Below are 24282 nucleotides of genomic sequence, written 5' to 3'. Positions count from 1 at the left end.
TGAAAGATCATACATCAGGGACAAACGTTTGGGAAGCTGCAAGAGTAAAAGGCACTAGTGTAACTTCAACATCTGGGAGAACTCTCTCAGTCATGGAGGTCAGACTGATTCAGCATTCTGGTCCTGCTCATTACTTGTTAACTTCTCAATTTGTTGTTCTTGTTATATTTCTACATGGTTGACACATTCCTATGTTTTAAAATGATATTCCAACCATACAGGAATTTTCCATGTAAGTAATCATACATTAGAGGGTTTGGAACGTGAATGTAACTTTTAAACAGAAAGTATTTATTCATACATGGAGTGTGGGCATCGCTGGCAATGCCAGCATTTATACCATCCTTAACCACCCTGTGGTTGGTTGGAAAAGTGAATGAAGGTGTCTGAGATTGTCTTGATCAGCACAGAAATCTCAAAGATGGGTCTGCTCAGGTAGAAGTACCCTTCACTCCCACAGCCAAGTCTGCATTCATTGCAATTATAGACGCCATCTAAAACTCCCAGGACAAGGACAGCATGGGATCACAATCAGAATAAAACTTCCTCTACTCTTAATTTGTAAGTGAAACTACTTCAACACTGTCCCCAACAAACACAGCCAAGACAGAGACAGCATTGGGTTAGATACAGAGTAAAACCTCCTCTACACTTCCCCATTCATATAGTTCCAAGACAATGACAGCAAAGGGTTAAATAAACTGTCGAGCGTCTTCCACTATGACTGACACTGAGTACGTTCTACACTAGTCCTCAAGGAAAATTCAGAACTGAGAATATTATCTGGAACTGAATTCACACCCCCTAATGGGAATGACAGCAACAGAAAATCATGTCGTGAAACACAGATAAAACACACACAATGTACAACAAAACTAGACTGTTATTGAGATCAAAGATATTTAAATGACAGGAAACATTGTCTCCGCAATGATCCGAATGAGTGCTGAACAACTTATTCACTTGAATAATATTCTCTGGGAATGCAATGTCCACCTCACTACTGTCTGTTCAGTTCCCCTGCTCTCGTTTAGGGCTGAGTTGCACATAGTGGCGTGGGGGGTCAAGAGGTTAGACAGTTAAGGTCAACTTAGATTGAGGGCATCCTGTGTCATGCCAGTGAGGTCGAGGGTCGCTGATTTACTCAACTTATAATCGGGGACAAGGGGATGTCAGGCTGGGCTTGTATCAGTTTGAGTTTAGAAGAAACAGATGATCTTATGGAGCCTTACAACATCTGGAGAGGACTTAATGTAAATGTAATGTCCACTCACTTCCACCCAGAGACTAGTCTCTCATTTCAGATAAGAGAGTCTTATTTTTCTCTCAAGTGTTCCCGAGTCTTTGAAATTCACTTCTTTAGAGAGCAGCATGTGGTGGTGGCACGGTGGTGAGCACTGCTGCCTCACAGCATCAGTGACCTGGGTTTGATCCCACCCTCGGGCCGACTGTGAGGAGTTTGCACATTCTCCCCTTGTGTCTGCGTGGGTTTCCTCTGGTGCTCTGGCCTCCTCCCACAGTCCAAAGGATATGCAGGTGAGGGTAGATTGACCATGGGAGGTGCAGGGTTACAGGGATAGGGTAACGAACTGAGTCTGGGGTGGGATGGTCAGTCAATGTTGACTCGATGTGCTGAATGGCCTACTTGCACGCAATTGACCTATATCAATCAATAGTGTACACTTGCTTTATGGTTACCGACATCCAATTACATTCGTGGTTTTGGTTATTTCATCTCTTACGTTATCGTATTCAACCAACTACAACATCTCGAAACTTGTGTAATTACAATATCCAATATCTTCAGAGTACTTTTTCTTCTTGTCACGACCATTATCTTGAACTCTGACGTGTGACCTCTTCATTTCTGCCAAAGTTCCTTATTTGTCCCTACATTGTCATGGTTTTACTTTGTCGAATGTCTTCCTGGCTTTTGCAGTTAACACCCTATATTCCGCCCTCGTCAACTTTTTCCCTTACAATTGTGTACTAAGAATTTCATGAAAAACCTCAGAGTGTGGTGAGACTGTGGAACTTCCTACCACAGTGAATAGTTGGGTTGGAAGACATTACAACTAAGGGTAAGCAACCTAATACAAATGAATGTCACTGTCACCAGATTCACAACAGAGTGAAATTAAAACATGCAACGTCCCTCCATTTCTCAACTGTTCTTAACCAGACTTGATGAAGAACAGACCTTGCACATCAACATAATAATTTAAACAAAAACCCAACATTGTAATTTAAACACGGTACTTTTCCAGGGCAAATTTAAAGAAGATAATCTAATTAGTAGCAATGATTTAAATCCTTTGATCAAGTCCCCCACCATCTCAGAGACAGAAACTTAAGCGGCAAATTAAGAAAGATTTTTTTTAAACTTACCAATTCAAAGAAACAGTTTCCAACAATGGATTGCCAAGCCTTCGTGCAATCCTTGGACTATGAGTTTTTCACAGATACGTAACTGAAAATCTAATTTAAAGGCCGCTACTGAATGTGAATAGACACCCCAAAGTATTTAGCTATTTCTTACAGGCTGGGATTCATTCCCAGAAAGAGCCAACAATTCTTTAACTGGACAGTAGAATCAAGAGAGAACAGTGCCTGGACTCAACAAGCAGCAATGCCTAATGGAAGCAAAGTTGGCGGCGGGGCAAGGCGAGGCAAGGGCATAAATCAAAAAAGATCACTGACTCTCCCACTGCAACACACACTGTCAGAATGCACAGGGGCTCAGTCCTGGGAGTGACCCACAGCAGTTTCATCAAGAGAACCACACTTGATGAACAGATCTTGCACACCAGAATTATAATTTAAACAAAAACAAACAATTATGAATACCACAAATTTACTAGGGCAAAATTAAACATGATAATCCAGTTAATAGCAATGATTTAAGCCCCTTGATCAAGTCCCACACCATCTCATAGACAGAAACTTAAGGCATAAATTAAGGAAGAGAATTTTAAAAATTATCAATTCAAGCAGTTTCCAACACTGGATTGCCAAGCCGTTGGGCAATCCTTCGACAATGAGTTGTTCACAGGCACATAACCATAAATTTAATTTCAAAGTCACTGCTGAATGCGAATCGACACTCTGAAGCATTCAGCTATTTCTTACAGACTGGGGCTAGTTCCCTGACAGAGCCAATAATTCTTTAACTGGACAGAAAAAAAAACTAGAGAGAACAGCTCCTGGTCTCAATGAGCAGCAACGCCCACTGGAAGCAAAGTTGCGGGGTGGGGGAGCACGACAGCATAAAACTAAAAAAATCCGACCAACTCTCCCATTATAAGCACTGTCAGATTGGGCAGGGGGTCAGTCCTTGCAGTGACCCACAGCAGTTTCACCAGCAGAATCAGATTCTTGGGAGCACTGGGGTGCCCGCTGGTGCTTCTGCAAGGTGCAGAATGATGAGAACCTCCGCCTGCACTTGGGGTAGGTGAACGGCCTCTCTCCGGTGTGGCCCCGCCTGTGTCTCAGCAGGAGGGAGGAATTGCAGAAGGTCTTCCCGAACTCTGGGCAGAGTAAGGGCCTCCCCCCGTATGGACCCGAAGGTGGGATGCCTGGGTAAACCCTTCCCGCACTTCAGACAGGAGAATGGCCTATCCTCGGTGTGGACCCGCTAGTGCCTCAGCAGGGCAGAGGTATCATTAAAGGCCTTTCCGCACTTGGAGCAGCTGAAGGGTTTTCTCCAACATGTGGACACGGCGGTGGGTCAGCAGGACGGAAGAATAGCTGAATACCTTCCTGCTTTCGGGGCAGGCGAATGGCCTCTCGCCTGTGTGGACCCGCTGGTGCCTCTGCAGAATGGAGGAACTGCTGAAGATCTTGCAGCACTTGGGACATCTGATGGGCCTCTCTCCCGTGTGGACCCCCTGGTGCTTCAACAGGCAGGAGGAATTGCTGAAGCTCTTTCCACACTCGGGGCAGGGGAAACGCCTGTTGCTCGTGTGGACCCGCTGGTGCCTCTGCAGTACAGAAGAATTGCTGAAGGCCTTCCCGCACTCAGGGCAGCTGAAGGGTCTCTCCCAAATGTGGACCCGCTGACGGCCCAGCAGGTGGCAGGAATTGCTGAAGCCCGTCCCGCACTCAGGGCAGGAGATCGGCCTCTCCCTGGTGTGACTGCGCCCATGAATCTCCAGGTCAGAAGGGAAACAGAAGCTTTTCCCACAGTCGCCACACTTCCATGGCTTCTCCAAGGGACGGGATTCCTTGGCTTTCTCCATGACCAAAGCTTCAGCTGCACACAAACGCGAGTACAGCATCTCCCTGCCGTGAATTCCTCTTCCCAGTCTGTATAACGTTTTCTGGCTCCACAATCAGAATGTTGCAACAGTCGGGTCTCTCTTCCAGTCTCACTGATGCTGAAAACGTACTGAAACAGGAACCAAAAAGCTTGGTTCCTTCTCACAGAATCAGAGTCGAAAATTGTTATAGTACCGATGGATTCAGTGACTGTCAGACACTGACGTGAAATTGAGGACTGGAGAGTCAGAGTCACAGTCAAAGTGCAATGCTGGAAAAGCACAGCAGATCAGGCAGCATCTGAGGAGCAGTAGAGTCAATGTTTCAGGCAAAGCCCTTCAGCTATTGATTTTGAAACTTCTGTCTTCAGATCTTCAAATAATCTGTAAAAAGAGATTACAAAAATCATCACTGTCAGTCCAGGTTAGAAATTCCAAACAAGCAATTCTACTTTCCGCTAAAGATTCTTTTCTTTTTCCAAAACATTTAAAGCACCATCCCACCCTCTCTCACCCCTCTATTCTCACTCCGCTCAAACTAATTCTCCCGATGGTACTGATTCAGGATCTCACAGAGACCGAAAAGTGAAAACATCAAGATAGGCATCTCTGAATTTTGGCATCTTTCACGACATCTAGGAGCGAGTAAGTCTGCTTTTGGGAAGCAAAAAAAAAGTCAATTCAGGATGAACCTTCAATGAAGCTTCTTGAGAAACCACCAGACACGAAATGGTTAACATCTGGGGAGGTGGAAGTGGGGAGCTGGAGGAAATGAGATATCACCGACACCAGACAGAAACTGAACATATAGGCATGGCAAACATTACAAGCAAGCCAGGGTCATAGAGATACACAGCACAAAAACAGGTCCTTCAGTCTAACTCATCTGTGCCGACCAGATAGCCTAAATTAATCTCGTCTCATTTACCAGTACTTGGCCCATATCCCTCTGAACTCTTCCTATTCATATACCCATCCAACTGCCTTTTAAATGTTATAATTGGAACTACACCCATCACTTCCTCCGGCAGATCATTCCTTACACTTGCCTCCCTTACACCAAACATATTACCCACCTTTTCTGGACTTCTCCCATCTCTGGGAAATGACCTTGTCTATTTACCCTATGCTTGCCTCTCATGATTCGATTAACGTCTGTAAGGTCAACCCGCAGCCTCTGGTATACCGGGGAAACAGCTCAAGTAATGCACTACGTTTAGTTGTAGCTTCACACTCACCAAACCTTCCTCCCGTGTAAAACACTGTTTCCCTCCCCCCACACTGTCCATGGGAAAAGCCAAGAGCTCTGAGATTCTGGAGTTGGGGAAATGCCACGTAGAAGTCCTACAATGTGGAAATACGCCATTCAGCCCAACAAGTCCACACTGCCTGTCCAAAGTGTAACCCATCCAGACACATTCCTCTATCCCATTATTCCACATTTACTCCTGACTAATGCACACAGAGGGCCCGTTTAGTTCGGCCAACTCACCAGAACATTTTTAGATTTTGGGAGTAAACCAGAGCACCCGGAGGAAACCCACGCAGACACGGCGGGGAGAACGTGCAGACTCCAAACAGACAGTCGCCCCAAGCCTGGAATCGAACACGGGTCCTTGGTACTATGAGGCAGTGCTAATCACTGAGCTATCGTGCTACTACTGTGGGCAGAACGAGGTGGGGACTGGGACCTTTGTTAATTGTACCACACAGTGGGTTGTTGAGTCAGGATAAATCTCACGGGATCTCGGGAGAGCTAACCAACTGGGTACAAACTTTAGAAGTGCGTTGCTGTAGATGCTGGAATGCTTCTTGAAAACAACCAATGATGGAGATCACAGTTGGTCAGGCAGCGCTGTGCTACTCTATGACTGGATAGTGTGGATGTAGAGATGATGTTTCCACTCGGAGAAGGGTTGAGGATGCCAAGTCATTGAGGGCATTTAATACAGAGATTGGTTCTTGATTAGGAAGGGGTCAAGGGTTATGAGGAGACGGCAGCAGAATGGGATGGAGAAACATATCAGCCGTGATCGACAGGTGGAGCAGACTCGATGGGCCAAATGGCCTCATCCTGCTCCTGTATATTATGGTCTTAAAGCTGGGCAGATGACTTAAGGGGTTCTCACAAACTATTTCAGAATCCTGAAGAGGAGTTGTTGGACTCGAAACTTTAACTCTGCTTTCTCTCCACAGATGCTTCCAGTCCTGCTGAGTTTTTCCAGTGTTCTCAGTTTTTGTTTCAGATTTCCAGCATCCACAGTTCTTTGTCTTATTTATCACAGTCATTTCTTGCTCTTCCCAAGTGTTTGGAACTTCATCTCCCTGATCAACAAACTGTTCACTTACCGTAGAAATGACCACTACCTCCTTATCAGAGTAGATCACTTTGTTGCAAAATGATTGCCCAATTCTGTGACCAAAATAATTGCATTCGTAATTACTTACACCAGGGACTCTCAATATCTCAGGCAAGAACACAGCCAGATTGTTTCAGACAGTACATTTATGTGATTTGATACAATTCCTTATTCCCTACTTTACCAGGATGTTGCTGGGAATGGAGGGTTTGAGTTAAGAAGAAGCTGGGACATTTTTCCAACGGAGCCTAGCAAGTTGACAGATAACTTTATAGAGGTTTTTAAAATCAGGAGAGGTATAGATAAGGTGTCATTTTCAGGAGGCTCAGAATATTTTATTGCCCCAGAAGGTGTAAAAGTGGGTCAAAGCTTCAGCAGAAATCAAGCAGAGCTGAGAACAGACAACATCCAGCTCTGTGGGAACAGGGAGATCAGCTGACAGAGAAATCAGGACCTGACATCCGAGCTGACATCAGACTACCGTGTTATCAGTGTTTTGATTAGCAGTGCCCATCCTCTACCGTTACTGAGCTTCCCACTCGTCTTGGATGCCACGTATCACCTCGATATTCCGGATCCAATCCTTATCATTCTGAAGCGATATCTCTGTAAGGAGTCTCAGATCAGAATTATTCTCTTCAACATGTGCAGTCAATTAATTCGCTTTTGGTACAATGCAGCACACATTCACATACTGAGCTTTTAGTTTTAATTTTTGTGATGGTTAGAATCCAGTTTTGATTGCTAGTACATTTATTCTCCTTGTCCCTTTCTCTCATTCTCTGATGTTTATTTTCCACATCACTCCATTTCTCACCGGCCTTGATTTGGATTCGCCATGTTAAATTGCCCAGTGTCCAGGGTTGTGCAGGTTAGGTGGGTTAGACATGGGAAACGTAGGGTTATCGTTTCAAAGTAATAGAAGCAGTAGGCCATTTGGCCCATCGACCCTGCTCCGCCATTCATTAAAATCATGGCTGATCTATCAATCACCTCAGCTCCTCCTACTTGCATTATCCCAACTACACTTAATTCCCCTACCACGCAAAAACCCATGCAACAGGGTCTTAATGAAGCTGCTTTTACTGCTTCCTTGGGCACAGAATTCCATAGATGCACCGACCTCTGGGAAAACCAGCTCCTCCTCATTTCTGTCCGAATTCTACTCCCCCCTAATCTTGCAGCCCAGTCTCAACCGCCAGCAGAAAAGACCTGATGGGATGGTGATGGTGGAATGGTTGGGAGGTGTGTCTCGTTGGTGTATTTTTGGAGGGCTCCGTGTGGACTCGATGGCCTGAATGGCCTGCTTCCACACTGTAGGGATTCAATGATATACTGCAGTTATGTTTGCCCCAGATCACAGCACCCAGAATGCCCCATCTTCCACAAATCGAAAGACAAATCCCACCCTGCCCTCTTGTATGTGTATTATCTAAATGCTTAATCATTTCTAGTGAATACAGCCCACACCTCCCACTGCTGCCAGCGACCTTTACAGTGCTGATGAAACAATGCAATACCTGCAGTACTGAAAATAGTAAGGCTTCTAACGATACCAGTTACTGATTCACTGCACCTTCTGATTGACAGCATTGGAAATGCAATGTTGGAGCCTGACAGAAATGAGCAGTTTAAACAAAAACCGACCTAACCCTTCACTAGGCTCCCCGCTCAGCACACTGTACTTACTGCCGGTAAACCTTAAAACACTACATCCCCACAGTGCAATGAATTCCCACTTTCTAACAAAGTCCTGGATGTCACTCACTCAGCTGCTATCTTACAAAAAAAAATGAAGATTTATGCTCCTTGTAAGGGCAAAACATCTTTGAAAGCTGCTTCTGAAAGTCCACTCTTCACAGCGACATTTTTGCTTTCACCAAAGATCATTAGAGTCATGCAGTACGAAAACAGACCCTTCGTCCAACTCGTCTGTGCGAAACAGATATCCAAAATTAATCTCGTCCCATTTGCCAGCATTTGGCCCATAACCCTCTAAACCCTTCTTATTCATATACCCATCCAGATGCCTTTAAATATTGTAATTGTACCAGCCTCCACCATTTCCTCTGGCAGCACGTTCCATGCACACATCATCCTCTGCATGAAAATGCTGCCCCTCAGGTCCGTTTAAAGTCTTCCACCCCCCTCCCCTCACCTCAAACTTATACTCTCTACTTTAGCACTCCCATATCCTGGGGAAACGATCTCCGTTATTCACCCTATACATGCCCCTTATTAACTTCGAATGGTCACAGACGCTCCAGGGAATACAGCCCCAGCCGATTCAGCCTCTCCCTGTAGCTCAAACCCTCTAACTCTGGCAACAACTTCCTAAATCTTTTCCGAACCCTTTCACTTTTCATAACACCTTTCCGACAGCATAACACCTTTCCGACAGCAGGGAAACCAGAACTGAGCGCGGTATTCCAAAAGTGGCCTTTCCAGTGTCCTGTGCATCCACAACGTTACCTCCAAACTCCTATAACTCAGTGTTCTGACCAAGAAAGGAAAGCGTACCAACGCCTTCCTTGCTATCCTATCTACTTGCAACTCCACTTTCAAGGAACTATGAACCTGCTTTGCAAGGTTTCTTTGTTCATCAACACTCCCCAGGAATTTACCATTAACCACATAGGTCCTGCCCTGATTTGCTTCATCAAAATGCAACAGCTCATATTTGTCTAAATTAAACTCCATCCGCCACTCCTTGGCCCATCGGCTCATCTGATCAATTGCAATTTATGTCAAACTTTCTTTCCTCTCTTATTCCCTCAAAGCTGAAAATCTCCATCCTACTCACTCTCCCTCCATTCTCACTTTGTTGAACCTAATCCCTGCTGTCCTCATCCTGAAGGGTCTGGTTCATGCTGATTAATAGGCCCACACTCGGGGGGATCTAACTGAAACGTACAGAATATTGAACAGCCTGGACAGAGTGGACATTGGGAAGATGTTTTCATTGGGAGGAGAGACTAATACCCATGGGCATAGCCTCAGCATAAAGGGAGAATGGGGATTAGGAGAAATTTCTTTAGCCAGAGGGTGGTGAATCTATGGAATTAATTGTCACAGAAAGCTGTGGAGGCCAGGTCACTGAGTATGTTTAACACTGGGATGGAGTATCAGAGGTTGAGAGTTGCGGGGAGAAATTGGGAGAATGGGGCTGAGAAATGCAACAGCCAGGATTAATTGGGAGCAGGAGTAAACCACATGATCTTTCCAGCCTGCACCAGCATTGAACACGTCATAACTGGATATGAATATACCTACATCTAGGGTGGATAGGCTGGAACTTTTCTCACTGGAACATAGGAGATTGAGAGGTGACCTTGTCGAGGATTATAAAATCATGAGGGATACGGATGAGGTGAACAACAGGTGTCCTTTCCCTCAGCTGGGGGTTTCAGGATCAGGGAAGCAAATATTTTGAGGTGAGTAGAGAAAGATTTTATAAAGACAGGACAAGGGTTTTTTTTTAAGAGAGTGGTCTGACTGCAGAATGAATGACCAGAGAAAGTCATCGAGTCATAAAGATGTACAGCACAGAAACAAACTGTTTGGTCCAACTTGTCCATGCCGACCAACTATCCCAACCCAATCTTGTCCCACCTGACAGCACACGGCCCCATATCCCTCCAAATCTTTACTATTCATATACCTCGCCAAATGCCTTTTAAATGTTGCAATCGTACTAGACTTCACCACTTCCCCTGGCAGTTCATTCAAAAAACGCACCATCCTCTGCGTGAAAAAGATGCCCCTTAGATCTTTTTTGCATCTTTCCCCTCTAACGCTAAACCCATGCTCTCTCGTTCTGGATTCCCCAACCCCAGGGAAAAGACTTTGTCTATTTATCATATCCATGCCCTTCATGATTTTATACATGCACAGTTACAACGTTTAAAAGACATTTGGACAAGTACATGAATATGAAAAATTCGAAGGTTTATGGGTCAAACACTGGTAGGTGGGACGAGTTTAGTTTGAGGATATACTCAGCATGGAGTTTAGTTTGAGGATATACTCAGCATGGATGAAGGGTCTGTTCAGTGCTGTCTGACTCTGTGACTGACCTGTACTAGCCTTAGAACCATTTTCTTACCTCCCCCCAAAACCATCCACTTCTTTGTTGTTCAAAACTCAGATGAACTTAGCCTTGAATATGTTCAATGACCCCACTTCTGAACTCAATTACTCTTCGTAATATATCACTTGCCTTGCTCATTGCCTGCTGCATCTGCCCGACAACTGGCATTGACTGGAGGGTCTCTGAGACCCCTTTGTACATCCTTACATCATTCCTGGTGAAGGGCTGGTGCCCAAAACTCACTGTCCTGCTCCTCAGATGCTGCCTGATCTATTGCGCTTTTCCAATGCCACATTTTTCGACTTTCACCTCTTGTCCTCACTTTCTCCACATTCCAATATATCACCATTTAAACAATTCACTGATTTTGTTTTTAAAAAAATCCAAACACTCCATCCCTGGGTGGTTTCGAACAACCAACCTTTTGGTTAACAGCCAAACGCGCTGACCAATTACGCCACAGAGACAGGTACCAGCACTAGCCCCGCAGTCTCTTTGAGGAAGCTACTATTCAATTCATAATTCAACTTGCCCCGCCCAGAATTACCTTTGTCTTCTTTCAGTTTTTCTTTTCCATAATAAAGCCTTGGACATTCATTGTGGAGACATGTGGACAGTCTGATCCCACCATCTGCAGGCACATCCATGTCACGAGGAATTAGCTCTCCTACATCGGGGCCATTGCCCTCCGAGCCTTTCAGTGTTTTGCCTCTTACCAAATTTTCTCATTGGCCCCGAGCCACATTGCAGCACTGCACTTGCCATGTGTTTGCCAATTGAGAAACAGACCTGGACCAAATTCGGGAAGAGGCAAATCACTGAGTTCTGAACAAAAACCGTAGCACACTCAAAACATCGGCTTTGTTTACCTTTCCACAGATGCTGCTCGACCCGTTGGCTTTCTGCAGTATTCGCTGTGCTTGTTCTACACAAATGTTGCTTTCCATTAAAGAACTTCAAACCCTGTCCTCTGGTAACTGATCCTGGTCAGTGGTAATAGGTTCTTCTGATCATTAACCTGCCCAGTCCCACCACTTCTTCTCCCATCATTGCCAACAGCCCCTAGAAATCTCCAGTTAACCTTCTTTGTTTCAAAGAGAACATTCCCAAATTGGGAATGTCTCAACAAAATGGAAATTCCTCATCCCTGGACATGATGCAAGTGTTACAATAGGGAGGAGATTTTGGCAGAATATTGTCAGTTAGCAGGTGGAATAATTTTCAGGAAGTAAAAGAGAAATCCCAGTCTCCAGCTTTGTGAAGCTTTAGAAACTCTTTGGGAAGTGGAATTAGAGGAGAATGAAGGATGAACTGTCCGACTGAGCAGAGACAGTCCAGACACCGTCCACTTGTTTAAGAGGCCGGGAGATTGACTCTGATATTCTCAGGACATGAACTGATCTGAGACATTGAAAGAATTCTCTGCATATCAGGAATTCAAACCCCTTCACAGCTGGGGGTCAATGAGAAAATTCGGTAAGAGGCAAAACACTGAAACGCTCGGAGGGCGATGGCCCCGGTGTAGGTGGGATAGTTCCTTGTGACATGGATGTGCCTGCAGGTGGTGGGATCAGACTATCCCCGGTGGCTCCACAGTGAATGTCCAAGGCTTTATTATGGAAAAGTAAAACTAATAGAAGACAATGGTAATTCTGGGCGGGGCAGGCTGAATTATGAATTGAACAGTAGCTTCCTCAAACAGACTGCGGGGGTGGGGCGTCCAATTCTGTCTCTGTGGCTCAATAAATCAGTGCGTTCGGCTGTTAATCGAAAGGCTGGTGGTTCCAGACCAGCGAGGGACAGGGTGTTGTGTGTTCCTCGCTCCTACCGCTGCGAATTTCGCGTTTTTAATGGTGTCAGGAAAATGTTTCCCAAACGGAAATCTTCTCCACTGAGGAAGGACAAAGGAGTTTCTGAACTGATTGAATTTCTAACGTAAAGGACTACGGATGCTGAGAATCCAAGACAGAAACAGAAACTGCTGGAGAAACTCAGCGGGTTTGGCTGTACCTGGGGAAGGCAAAAAAAGTTCTGAAATGTTGTCTCTGATTCTCTTTCCACGGATGCTGCCTGACCTGCTGAGTTGCTCCTGCAATTTCTGTTGTTGTTTTTAACTGAATGTCCATTTCATCTTTCGGGATGAAACATCCAGACTCGCCATGTGCAGATATTTAACACTTTCGAAACCTGTGAAGTGATTGGTTTCAAACAAACTCTGCAATGATTCACTCTTTCTCAGCTCCACAGGCAGAGAGACCTAGGAAATGAAGCTGTCAGTGTGGTTCTGTATTGGTGGGCCGAGTGGTTAATGCGATGGACATGAAATCCATTGTGGTTTCCCCACGCAGGTGTGCACCCTGCCGACTACAGTTGAGAAACGTCGTCAAAAGGAAAGGGAGATTGCTCCACGGTTTTTTAAGATACAAATCAGTGGAGGAGTTGAAATATTTCAATCACATTGGGACTGGTCGGGAATCTGCAACCCACTGCCTGTCAGGGTGGAACAAGCAGATACCCGCAGAGCTGCTTTTGAGGCTATGTGCCAAGTGTTTGGAAATGAGACTTGAACAGTGAGGGGCTGGAAATCGAGATCGAAATGAAGCAGGCACCTGAGGACAAGGGTGTTTTATTTGTCAGTGAAAGATACTGTTTCACAAAGTTGGGACTGTGGAAGGGAATCAGTGACGCTGATTATCTTTGGTTGTTGACCTTGTGACTGTTCCCATTGCTGCACATGTCCGTGTTAACGTCAGAATTCTGCAGCATGGCAGCGTCAGGCACGCACAGGGCCGGGCGCAATGGTTGACGCATCTGTCTCCACCTGCCTGTTTGAAATGCAGCTCACAGCTTCTTCACACACCCCAATTAATCTTTCTCATTGTCCTGAAGCCGGTATACTGTTTGAATTCCTGATCTGCAGGAACAAGACTCTTTTCACTGTCTCGCGTCAGTCAGTGTTCCTGAGAACATCAGTCAAGTCACAGCGTTGTCAGATGAGGGGAAGCTGAAATAGCCCCACACGCTGCTCACGAGCACATTTCACTTTCCCCAACTCACCGCCCCAACCACTGCGGCTCCTGGGAATGGAAAGGTAACAAACACCAAAACCCAGTCTCAGCTTTGTAAATCTTCAAAAAATAAGAAAACTGCTCATCCCTTCGGATCTTCTATCCTGGGCTGACAGCGTTTATTTTAAACGGCTGTCCAGTCAGTGCCGATTCGTTTTGGCTGAAAAAAAATCTTTATTATCTCATCCCAGCATTTCTTGCCACAGAGAACTGTGCGGCAGAGTTCATGCATATATTTTCTTGGATGGTATTTTGGGAATAACATGCGTTTGCGGGTTGTTTTTATCAGGTATTTCAGGTTCATTAGCAGCTGTTTAAGTGCGTTGGTAGATTTGTGGGCTACCATGATGCTGAGAGGGTTGAGTTGTCTGGACATCATTTCCCAGATGTCTTTAATGTAAAGTAATGTGGCTAGGGTTTCTGCAGACGTTGTGTCAGTTTGTTGATGTGAAATCGGCACACTGGGTTTATTGTGTAGGCAAAAGTGAGGACTGGAGATGCTGGAAACCAGAGTTAAGATCAGAGTGGTGCTGGAAAAGCACAGCAGCTCAGACAGCTTCCGAGGAGCAGGAAAATCGACGTTTTGGGCAATAAAACTTCATCAGCGACAGGACGTCTCCAGGGTGGAGGAATAAATTGAGGGGGTGCTGGGCCGAAGGTAGCGAAGAGTACAATAGATGAATGGAGGAGGGGATGAAGGTGAGAGTTCAGAGAGAAGGGTGGAGCGGATAGGTGGTCAGGGAGATTGGCAGGTAGGACAGGTTAGCTGTAAGGTTGGACCTGAGGTAAGGTGGGGGGAGGGAACATGAGGAAACTGGTAAAGTCCACATTGATGTCCAGGGGTTGAAGTTATCCGAGGTGGAACCGGGTGGGGAGGGAGCGGCGATGGAGGAGGCCCAGGACCTGCATGTCCTGGACAGGGTGAAATGGCTCGTTGAAATAGCATCCTGATGCAGATTTGTTGGGATGATTGCTTCTGCAGCTTAAATACTTGGTTCGCGCGTGTTGTTTTCCTGAAGACGCTGTTTTGAATTTACCATTGACTGTTCGCTCTACTGTGACATCTAGAACAACAGCACTTCGTTGTTGTTCTCCTCTTTTGTGAATTTTATGCCAGTAAGGAGATTTTAATGGTGTTGTAGGTTACCTCTAAGTTGTTCCATTATCTCTGCATTATTGCTTCTGTTAGGAATCCTGGTATTGGTGGTTTCATGGGTGTTCCGTTGATTTGTTTGTTAGTCTTGTTACTGAATAGGAAGTGGGAGCTAAGGCACAGCTCCACGAGCTTGACAGTGTTATCTTTGCTGATGATTTCGGTGCTGTTTCGTGTTTGTGTCTTTGGTTCTTCAAGTAGTGTCTTCAGAGTTCTTTGGTCACGTTGATGTTAATGGATGTGAACAGGGCTGTATGTCAAAGGACAGCATTATTCCATTCTCTTCTATCTTGGTGTCTTTGGTGTTCAAGAATTCTTGGATGGAGTAACTGGAGTGGCGGGAATCTTCAACTTGGTGTTTTCGTTTTCAGTGGAGGTCTTTGACTAGTCTGTATATTGGTGTTCCAAGTGGTGAGACTGTGGCTTGAGGGGGACTCCTGGTTTGAAGAGAAGGAGAACAGCAACAAAGTGCTATTCTTAGATGTCACAGTAGAGCGAACAGTCAATGGGGAACTTCAAACTAGCGTCTACAGAAAAACAACACACACAAACCAAATACTTAACCGCAGAAGCAATCATCCCAACACCCACAAACGAGTGAACAATCCTCACTCTCTCCGCGGAGCAGGTAAGGGCTGTTTGGCAGTGTCTGTTTGTAGACACGGTCACGTTTGTTTGACGGTTTAAATTATAGGTTTTTTTTAGAAAAAGCGCGGAGCAGACCCGGAAGCTGGTGTAGCGCAAACTTACCTGGGTAGGTTGTTTTTCCTATAAAGGCGCGCAGGAGAGTCCCAGAGATGTGACTTGACTCTCCAGTCTCCCCAATGTTATAGAGATCGCATCGGGAGCAATGGATACAAAAAAATTACATTGATGGATGTACCGGTGAAAGTCTTCTTACTACCGCAGCCCGGATTTGATTCCCGGGCAGCGAGGCCATTTTCAGTAAAAGTAAAAAGTAAGGATGTATGTCTCCCTGGTCGTCTAGTGGTTAGGATTCGCCGCTTTCACTTCCGCGGCCCGGGTTCGATTCCCGGTCAGAGAAGCGGTTTTCAGCGGGTTTACGGGCCATCCATTATTCTCAAATGCGCTGTGCAGTTGCTTATTGATCTTCGTCGTTCTTAGGTGCTGCCGTGTGAAGTAGCTCGTTAAAATAACATCCTGATGCAGGTTTGTTTGTATGCGTTGGGATATTGCTTCTGCAGCTTAAGGACTTGGTTCGCATGTATTGTTTTCCTGTAGACGCTGTTTTGAATTTACCATTGACTGTTCGCTCTACTGTGACATCTAGAACAACAACACTTTGTTGTTGTTCTCCTCTTTTGTGAATTTTATGCCAGTAAGGAGATTGTTGATGGCGTTGTAGGTTTCCTCTAAGTTGTTCCATTATCTCTGCATTATTCCTTCTGTTAGGAATCCTGATATCGGTGGTTTCATGGGTGCTCCGTTGATTTGTTTGTTAGTCTTGTTACTGAATAGGAAGTGGGAGCTAAGGCACAGCTCCACGAGCTTGACAGTGTTATCTTTGCTGATGACGTTGGTGCTGTTTGGTGTTTGTGTCTTTGGTTCGTCAAGTAGTGTCTTCAGTTTTCTTTGGTCACGTTGATGTTAATGGATGTGAACAGGGCTGTATGTCAAAGGACAGTATTATTCCATCCTCTTTTATCTTGTTGTCTTTGGTGTTCAAAAATTCTTGGATGGAGTAACTGGAGTGGCGTGAGTCTTCGACTTGGTGTTTTCGTTTTCAGTGGAGGTCTTTGACTAGTCTGTATATTGGTGTTCCAAGTGGTGAGACTGTGGCCTGAGGGGGGCTCCTGGTTTGAAGAGGAGGAGGACAACAACAAAGTGCCATTCCTAGATGTCACAGTAGAGCGAACAGTCAATGGGGAACTTCAAACGAGCGTCGACAGGAAAACAACACACGCAAACCAAATACTTAACCGCAGAAGCAATCATCCCAACACCCACACACGAGTGAACAATCCTCACTCTCTCCGCAGAGCAGGTAAGGGCTGTTTTGCAGTGTCTGTTTGTAGACACGGTCACGTTTGTTTAGCGGTTTAAATTTAAAAGTTTTTTTTAAAAAGCGCGGAGCGGACCCGGAAGCTGCTGTAGCGCAAACTTACCTGGGTAGGTTTGTTTTTCCTATACAGGTGCGCAGGAGACCCCTGAAAATTCATCAGCGCAGTCACACCAGGGAGAGACCATTCTCCTGCCCCCAGTGCGGGAACAGCTTCACCCACTCCTCCCACTTGCTGGCACACCAGCGTGTCCACACCGGGGAGAGACCCTTCCCCTGCTTTAATTGTGTGAAGGCCTTCAGCAAATCCTCTGACCGACTGAAGCACCAGCGGGTCCACATGGGGGTAGGCCATTCAGTTGCCCCGAGTGCGGGAAGGCCTTTAGCGATTCCTCTGCCCTGCTGAGGCACCAGCGGGTCCACACTGGGGAGAGGCCATTTGCCTGCCATGAGTGTGGGGAGGGCTTTACCCAGCCCTCCCAAATGCTGACCCACCGGCCCGTCCACCCGGGGGAGAAGCCGTTCTCCTGCTTAGTGTGCAGGAAGGGCTTTGCTGTCTCCTACAACCTCGTGGCCCCACCAGCGGGTCCACACGGGGGAGAGACCGTTCTCCTGCCCAGAGTGCGAGAAACGCTTTAACCGCTCCTCCAACATACTGACCCACCGGAGGGTCCACACGGGAGAGTGGCTGTTCAATTGCCCTGAGTGCATGAAGGGCTTCAGCAATTCTTGTGCTCTGCTGACCCACCAGCGGGGCCATACAGAGGAGAGGCCACTCAGCTGCCCTGAGTGTGGCAAGAGGTTCACATATTCCAGCAACTTGTGAACACACCAGCGGTGGCACCGGTGCTCCCAACAATCAGATTCCGCCAGTGACACTACTGTGGACTAAACCTTCTGCCCCAGTCTGACAATGGGTGCAGTGGGAAAGTTGGTGGACTTTTTAAAAATGAAAATTTCTGGACTGCACATTGCCTCGCACCCCAATTGCAACCCCACGGTATGTGGTTTGCACAGCTTCCTCATAGAGCCATGGACCGGGTTTGATACTACTCTTGGCGTGACTGTCTGTGTGGAGTTTTTACGTTGTCCTGCCTTGACTGCGTGGGTTTCCTTAGGGTGTTCCAGTTTGCTCCCACAATACAAAGATGTACAATTTAGGGTGAGTTAGCCGAGCTAAATTGTCCATAGTGTTCAGGGATATGTAAGTGTGGTGCACTCGTCAGGGGTAAATGTAGACTGGTCAAGAGTGTGGTGCTGGAAAAGCACAGCAGGTCAGGCAGCATCTGAGGCGCAGGAGAATCGATGTTTTGGGCATGAGTCCTTCATCAGGAATGATTCCTGAAACATTGATTCTCCTGCTCTTCGGATGCTGCGTGATCTGCTGTACTTTTTAAGCACCACTCTCGACTCTGATCTCCAGCATATGCAGTCCTCACTTTCTCCAAATAAATGTAAAGTAATAGGGTTAAGAGAATGGGTCTGGGTGGGTAACTCTATGGAGGGTTGGTGTTGCCTTGTTGGGCCAAAGGGCCTGTTTACATTCTGTAGGGATTCTGTGATTCCATAAACTTTGCTTCTAGTTGGCGACACTCCTCGGAGTCTGGGACTGCACGTTCCCACTGAAACGATCCGCAGAAAGGTAAGACCACTGGAGCAGACATTAGGCCATTCAGCCAACTGAGTCTGCGCCGCCATTTGTTAGAAACAAATAAATTGCGGTTGCTGGAATCCAAAGTAAGCAAGCAGGAGGCTGGGAGAATGCAGCAAGCCAGGTAGCATTAGGAGGTGAAGTTAGCGTTTCCGGTATTACCCCTCCTTCAGGACTGAAGAAGGGCTCTTCCCAAAACATTGACTTGTTTATCAGAAACAAATTACCAGGATGTTGCCGGGTGTTGGAGGGTTTGAGCTGCAGGGAGAGGCTATTTGGCTGGGTGAGAGATTTAAAAGGGACGTAAGGGGCAATGTTTTCATGCAGAGGGTAGTGCGTGTATGGGATGAGTTGCCAGAGAAAGTAGAGGCTGGTACAATTATACCAATTAGAAGGCATCTGGTTTCGGACATGAACAGGAAGGGTTAAGAAGGACATGGGCCAAATACTGACAAATGGGACCAAATTAATTTAGGATGTCTTGTCAGCATCGATGAGTTGGACCGAAGGGTCTGTTTCCGTGCTGTACATCTTTCTGTCTACCTGTCCTGATGTAAGTTTTAAAATGGAGTCCAAGTAACTTTGAATTGCTCAGTCTTGTTGAACTCACTTCTTGAAAGGGTTCAAATTAATCCCTCCAAGTGATACTGTTTGAAAATGCCGTGTTGGGCAAAATATCCCATTAAGTTCGACGCAAACCTACAGCTGAAGACATCAGAAGTCACACAACTTCGGGTTGTGAGTTCATGGCGGGTTGTGAGTTCATGGAATGCCCTGCCAGTAGCAGTGGTGAACTCTCCTTCTTTATGGTCATTTAAGCGGGCATTGGATAGGCATTTGGAAGTTATTGGGCTAGTGTAGGTTAGGTAGGATTCGGTCGGCGCAACATCGAGGGCCGAAGGGCCTGTACTGCGCTGTATCTTTCTATGTTCTATGTACAACACCAGGTTACTGACCAATAGGTTTATTTGAAATCACAAGTTTTAGGAGCATTGCTCCTTCTTCAATGTTGCTTCTTCGTCACTTCACTGACAAAGGAGCAGTGCTCTGAAATCTCGTGAGTTCAAATAAACCTGTTGGACGCTAACCTGGTGCCATTTGACTTCTGCCCTTGTCCAGCCCAATCCAACACCAGCACGTCCACATCAGAGTTGACTAATGAGATCAGATTTTATTCAGTGTGATTAAGTGAGATGCTCATCTGAAAACTCAAAACTGTTGGAGAGACAAAGAGACACGAGTCAGAGTGCAACAGCACGGAGACAGGCCCATCGGTTCAAACTGGTCCATGCCGACCAAAACATCCATCAACAGTAACCCCATTTCCTTGCACTTGGCCACTATCCTTCTAAGCCTTTCCTCTCCATGTATTTGACCAAATGCATTTTAAATGTTGTTAATGTACCTACCTCAACCACTTCCGCTGGCAGCTCATTCCATACACAAACCACACTCTGAAAAAATATGTGGGGTAAAAATTTTACAATCTCTCCGCTCTCACCATGCAAATGTGTCCCCAGTCTTGAAATTCCCACATACTTGAGAAGAGACAACAATCCTTAAACCTATCTATAACCCTCTTGGTTTTATGAACTTCAGACCATAAGACCATAAGACATAGGAGTGGAAGTAAGGCCATTCGGCCCACCGACTCCACTCCACCATTCAATCATGGCTGATGGGCATTTCCACTTACCAGCATTCTCCCCGTAGACCTTAATTCCTCGTGACATCAAGAATCTATCAATCTCTGCCTTGAAGACATTTAGCGTCCCGGCCTCCACTGCACTCTGTGGCAATGAATTCCTCAGGCCCACCACTCTCTGGCTGAAGAAATGTATCTGCATTTCTGTTCTAATTGACCCCCTCTAATTCTAAGGCTGTGTCCACGGGTCCTAGTCTCCTCGCCTAATGGAAACAATTTCCTAGCGTCCACCCTTTCCAAGCCATGTATTATCTTGTAAGTTTCTATTAAGTCTCCCATCAATCTTCTAAACTCCAATGAATACAAACCCAGGATCTTCAGCCGTTCCTCGTATGTTAGACCAACCATTCCAGGGATCATCCGTGTGAATCTCCGCTGGACACTTTCCAGTGCCAATATGTCATTCCTAAGGTGTGGGGACCAAAACTGGACACAGTACTCCAAATGGGGCCTAACCAGAGCTTTATAAAGTCTCAGTAGTACAACGGTGCTTTTATATTCCAACCGTCTTGAGATAAATGGCAACATTGCATTCACTTTCTTCATCATGGACCCAACCTGCATGTTTACCTTTAGAGAATTCTCGACTAGCACTCCCAGATCCCTTTGTAATTTGGCTTTACGAATTTTATTACCGTTTAGAAAGTAGTCTATGCTTTTATTCTTTTTGCCAAAGTGCAAGACGTCGCATTTGCTCACGTTGAATTCCATCAGCCATTTCCTGGACCACTCTCCCAAACTGTCTAGATCCTTCTGCAGCTTCCCCACTTCCTCAGTGCTACCTGCCTGTCCACTTAAAACTTCGTATCATCGGCAAACATCGCTAGAATGCCCCCAGTCCCTTCATCCATATCATTTATATATAATGTGAACAGCTGCGGCCCCAACACTGAACCCAGCGGGACACCGCTTCTCACCAGCTGCCATTCCGAAAAAGAACCTTTTATCCCAACTCTCTGCCTTCTGTCAGACAGCCAATCCTCAATCCATACCAGTAGCTCACCTCGAAGACCATGGGCCCTCACCTTGCTCAGCAGCCTCCCGTGTGGCACCTTATCAAAGGCCTTTTAGAAGTCTAGATTGACTACACCCAGTGGGTTTCCCTGGTCTAACCTACTTGTCATCTCTTCAAAGAATTCCAACAGGTTTGTCAGACACGACCTCCCCTCACTAAATCCATGTTGACTTGTTCTAATCTGACTCTGCTCTTTCAAGAATTTAGAAACCTCATCCTTAATGATGGATTCTGGAATTTTACCAACAACTGAGGTTAGGCTAATTGGCCTATAATTTTCCATCTTTTGTCTTGATCCTTTCTTGAACAAGGGGGTTACAATAGCGATCTTCCAATCACCCTGACTCCAGTGACTTTTGAAAAATCTCAACCAATGCCTCCGCTATTTCCTCAGCCACCTCTCTCATCCTCCGCTGCTCCAGGGGGAAAACATCCAAGCCTGAATTCCAATTTGTTAATAATGGCGCAGTGATGATTTCAGCTGTGTGTGTGTCAAAGATCTCTCATTTCGAAGCCAATGCGGCGCCACGCAAGTTTATCTGACTTTAAAACGAATGGTACCCCATTCATTTAAAATATCTATGGTTTCTGTGCAAAGTCAGTCCTCATTGGAAAACAGCCAATAGTGTCTTAAGTCCCATAGGCTGCTTCTGACTAGGAGTTTGTATGCTCTGTTTTGAGATGTAGGAGTAAAACTTCACAGTAAAAGATTAATGCAGCCTTTATTCATGACTCATTATTAAACACACATTCTCCATTTACAGTTGTAATTGAGAGGCTTCTCTGAATTAGTCGACGTGTTTGTAACAAGTTGTGAAACGTGAAAGGGTTCTAAAAAGACTTACAAAGATACTGCCAGGGTTGGAGGGTTTGAGCTGCTGCAAGAGAAAATAGACTGGGGCAATTTTCCCTGAAGGGTCAGAGGCTGAGGGGTGACATTACAGCCAGTTTTGCGGTAGAAGCGTTTTAGGAAAGAAAAATCTCAAACCTTTGATGCCTTTGCCAATATCTGTTGGCCATTAGTGAATTCCCTAAGCCCAAACCAATCAGACCCTCTGCCTTTTACAACCCCGATGCGAAAAAAAATTAAGAACAACATAATCTTCTTAAAGGAGTAACATCATCACAACAGAGAGCACACAAGCTGAAACATTTCTATGAAAAGGTCGTACAGTTAGCAGGATGAGATAATGACTTTTCAATTTAGCCAATTAATTTAAATCAGGTCCTTTGGCTTCCAAAACCTATTAAATTTAAATCTGACAGCAGAGGACCAATCCTATCGTAAAAACCCAATATAGCATCAAGGGTAGAAAAGAAGGGGACAGTTGGACACAGCCCCAGTGCTAACTCCCCATTGCTAGATCTAAGAGTCCTCAGCACGAGAGAGAGAAATCAGCCCTGACAGTCATCTGTGAATGAGAGAGCATCATTTACAAAAAAAAAGCAGAAGAGCAGGAATTGGAGGAGACATTCTTGACAAAAGTTTCAATAGAAGGATGCTTAGAATATTCTGGAAGACATGTAACCTGGCTGTAATCAGAGAGACTAAATTCTATTTTTTGTTATATTAGTGAGTCTTGTATTTATTGGAACAGCAGATGACAAGAATCCTGTTTTATGCCAAAATGGTCAGTATTCGAAAGGATGTATTCAGTTTGTTAATAGATTAATTCAGTTGTTCACCATTCAAGTTGGATTGGTAAATTACTTTTTGTTCATTTTAAAGTGTCAGGGATTTATTTTTGTTTGTAAGCCTAGAGCAGTTGACACCACCTTTCACACTAATTTTACAGATTATAGGGCAACGCGCCCCTCTTTTGGTGTTTCGGTTTGAGATCTCAGAGAGGGGAGGGGATTCAGCATTCACTTTATAACAGTATTGATGTGCCGTCCTGCTAAATGCAAATGAGTCATTATTAATCCCAGCCTCCCACTCTGGTTGTGGGTGAATAGCTTTAATTTGAATACTGATGCAGAAACTGCACAGACAACCAACTGTTGAAACAATGCTTTACACTTTATTGTAGGTAGCAACCATAAAACAAAACCCCTCAAGTAAGCAAGTTCAGCCTCTCCACCCACACCTCCCCCACCCCATCCCCAAACCCCCAATCTTGGCTATCACCCAGGTGTTTAACAGTGCCCATCTCTGGAAGTTTACCAGTGTTTGATACAGTGTTGTTCTTCCAAGTACTGCTGCTAAATCATTCTGGAGTTGAATTCTGTTGGAGTTCCCTCACTTTCAAATTTGTGGTGCCACATTTTTTTAGATTCTGACACCACCTCCCCACGATTCTGGAGACCCCTGGTCTGTAGCTTACCTTGTTATCCTTGAGGGTTCTCCACCTGTTTGAAGCAGCGTGTCCTGCAATTAACCCCTTTACGTCAAGGCCTTCCTTCTACAAGCAGAATTAATTGTTCTTTTGTCACACAGTTATTAAAGACCATTGTCTCATCTGTCCAAAGAAACAGCTCATTGTTTTGCCTCCTCCTTCCCAGCGATGGTTAATGTATGTTATTTGTGAACTTCCAAGGAGCAGTTTCTCATTGGCCCTTTCGTTTCTTGGTCCAGAAAGAGTTATTGCTGACTCATGAAGCTATTCTTTCAGATTTTTTATTGAGAGAGAGTTAGAAATTGTTTCGACAGACAGAAAGAGTGTGGGTGAAACATAACAGACATGAACTGTTGATCTCCGTTGTTAGTCATAACGTAAAATCATTTTCGTGCGATCACTTCCCTTAAGCATGAATAGAGGGTACCCATCACCCGTGAGCTTGTGGCGCAACGGTACCGCGTCTGACTCCAGATCTGAAGGCTGCGTGTTCGAATCACGTCGGGCTCACTAAAAATCAGCTTCTTACATTTCAAATCAAGAAAGGATTATGTTCACTCCGTGTCTGTTGAGTGAAGTCTTCCTTGTGGAAACTTGCGCGAACCTTTGCTGTCAGTCTGATTTGTGA

General features: G+C 45.4%; 2 protein-coding genes and 2 non-coding genes across 4 annotated transcripts; 2 read left to right on the top strand and 2 right to left on the bottom strand.

The window, feature by feature from the left end:
- Positions 1-3662: 3662 nt before the first annotated feature.
- Positions 3663-4238, bottom strand: LOC132807436 (zinc finger protein 664-like). The gene has a single exon (XM_060821609.1). It carries the CDS (start codon positions 4236-4238, stop codon positions 3663-3665), a length of 576 nt encoding a protein of 191 aa, XP_060677592.1.
- Positions 4239-11099: 6861 nt separating this feature from the next.
- trnan-guu (transfer RNA asparagine (anticodon GUU)) lies at positions 11100-11173 on the bottom strand. The gene has a single exon. It is a non-coding gene; the product is annotated as a tRNA-Asn (tRNA).
- A 3486-nt stretch (positions 11174-14659) lies between these two features.
- LOC132807435 (zinc finger protein 664-like) lies at positions 14660-17773 on the top strand. Its single transcript, XM_060821608.1, has 3 exons — positions 14660-14695; positions 17081-17281; positions 17531-17773. The coding sequence occupies exons 1-3, from the start codon at positions 14660-14662 to the stop codon at positions 17771-17773; spliced, it is 480 nt and encodes a 159-aa protein (XP_060677591.1).
- A 6319-nt stretch (positions 17774-24092) lies between these two features.
- On the top strand, positions 24093-24164 carry trnaw-cca (transfer RNA tryptophan (anticodon CCA)). Its single transcript has one exon. It is a non-coding gene; the product is annotated as a tRNA-Trp (tRNA).
- Positions 24165-24282: the final 118 nt, after the last annotated feature.

Source organism: Hemiscyllium ocellatum (assembly GCF_020745735.1).
Source record: "Hemiscyllium ocellatum isolate sHemOce1 chromosome 27 unlocalized genomic scaffold, sHemOce1.pat.X.cur. SUPER_27_unloc_17, whole genome shotgun sequence".
In the NCBI taxonomy this organism is placed as follows: domain Eukaryota; kingdom Metazoa; phylum Chordata; class Chondrichthyes; order Orectolobiformes; family Hemiscylliidae; genus Hemiscyllium; species Hemiscyllium ocellatum.
The sequence above is the reverse complement of the archived record's forward strand: the minus strand, read 5'-3'. Positions and strand labels throughout refer to the sequence as shown.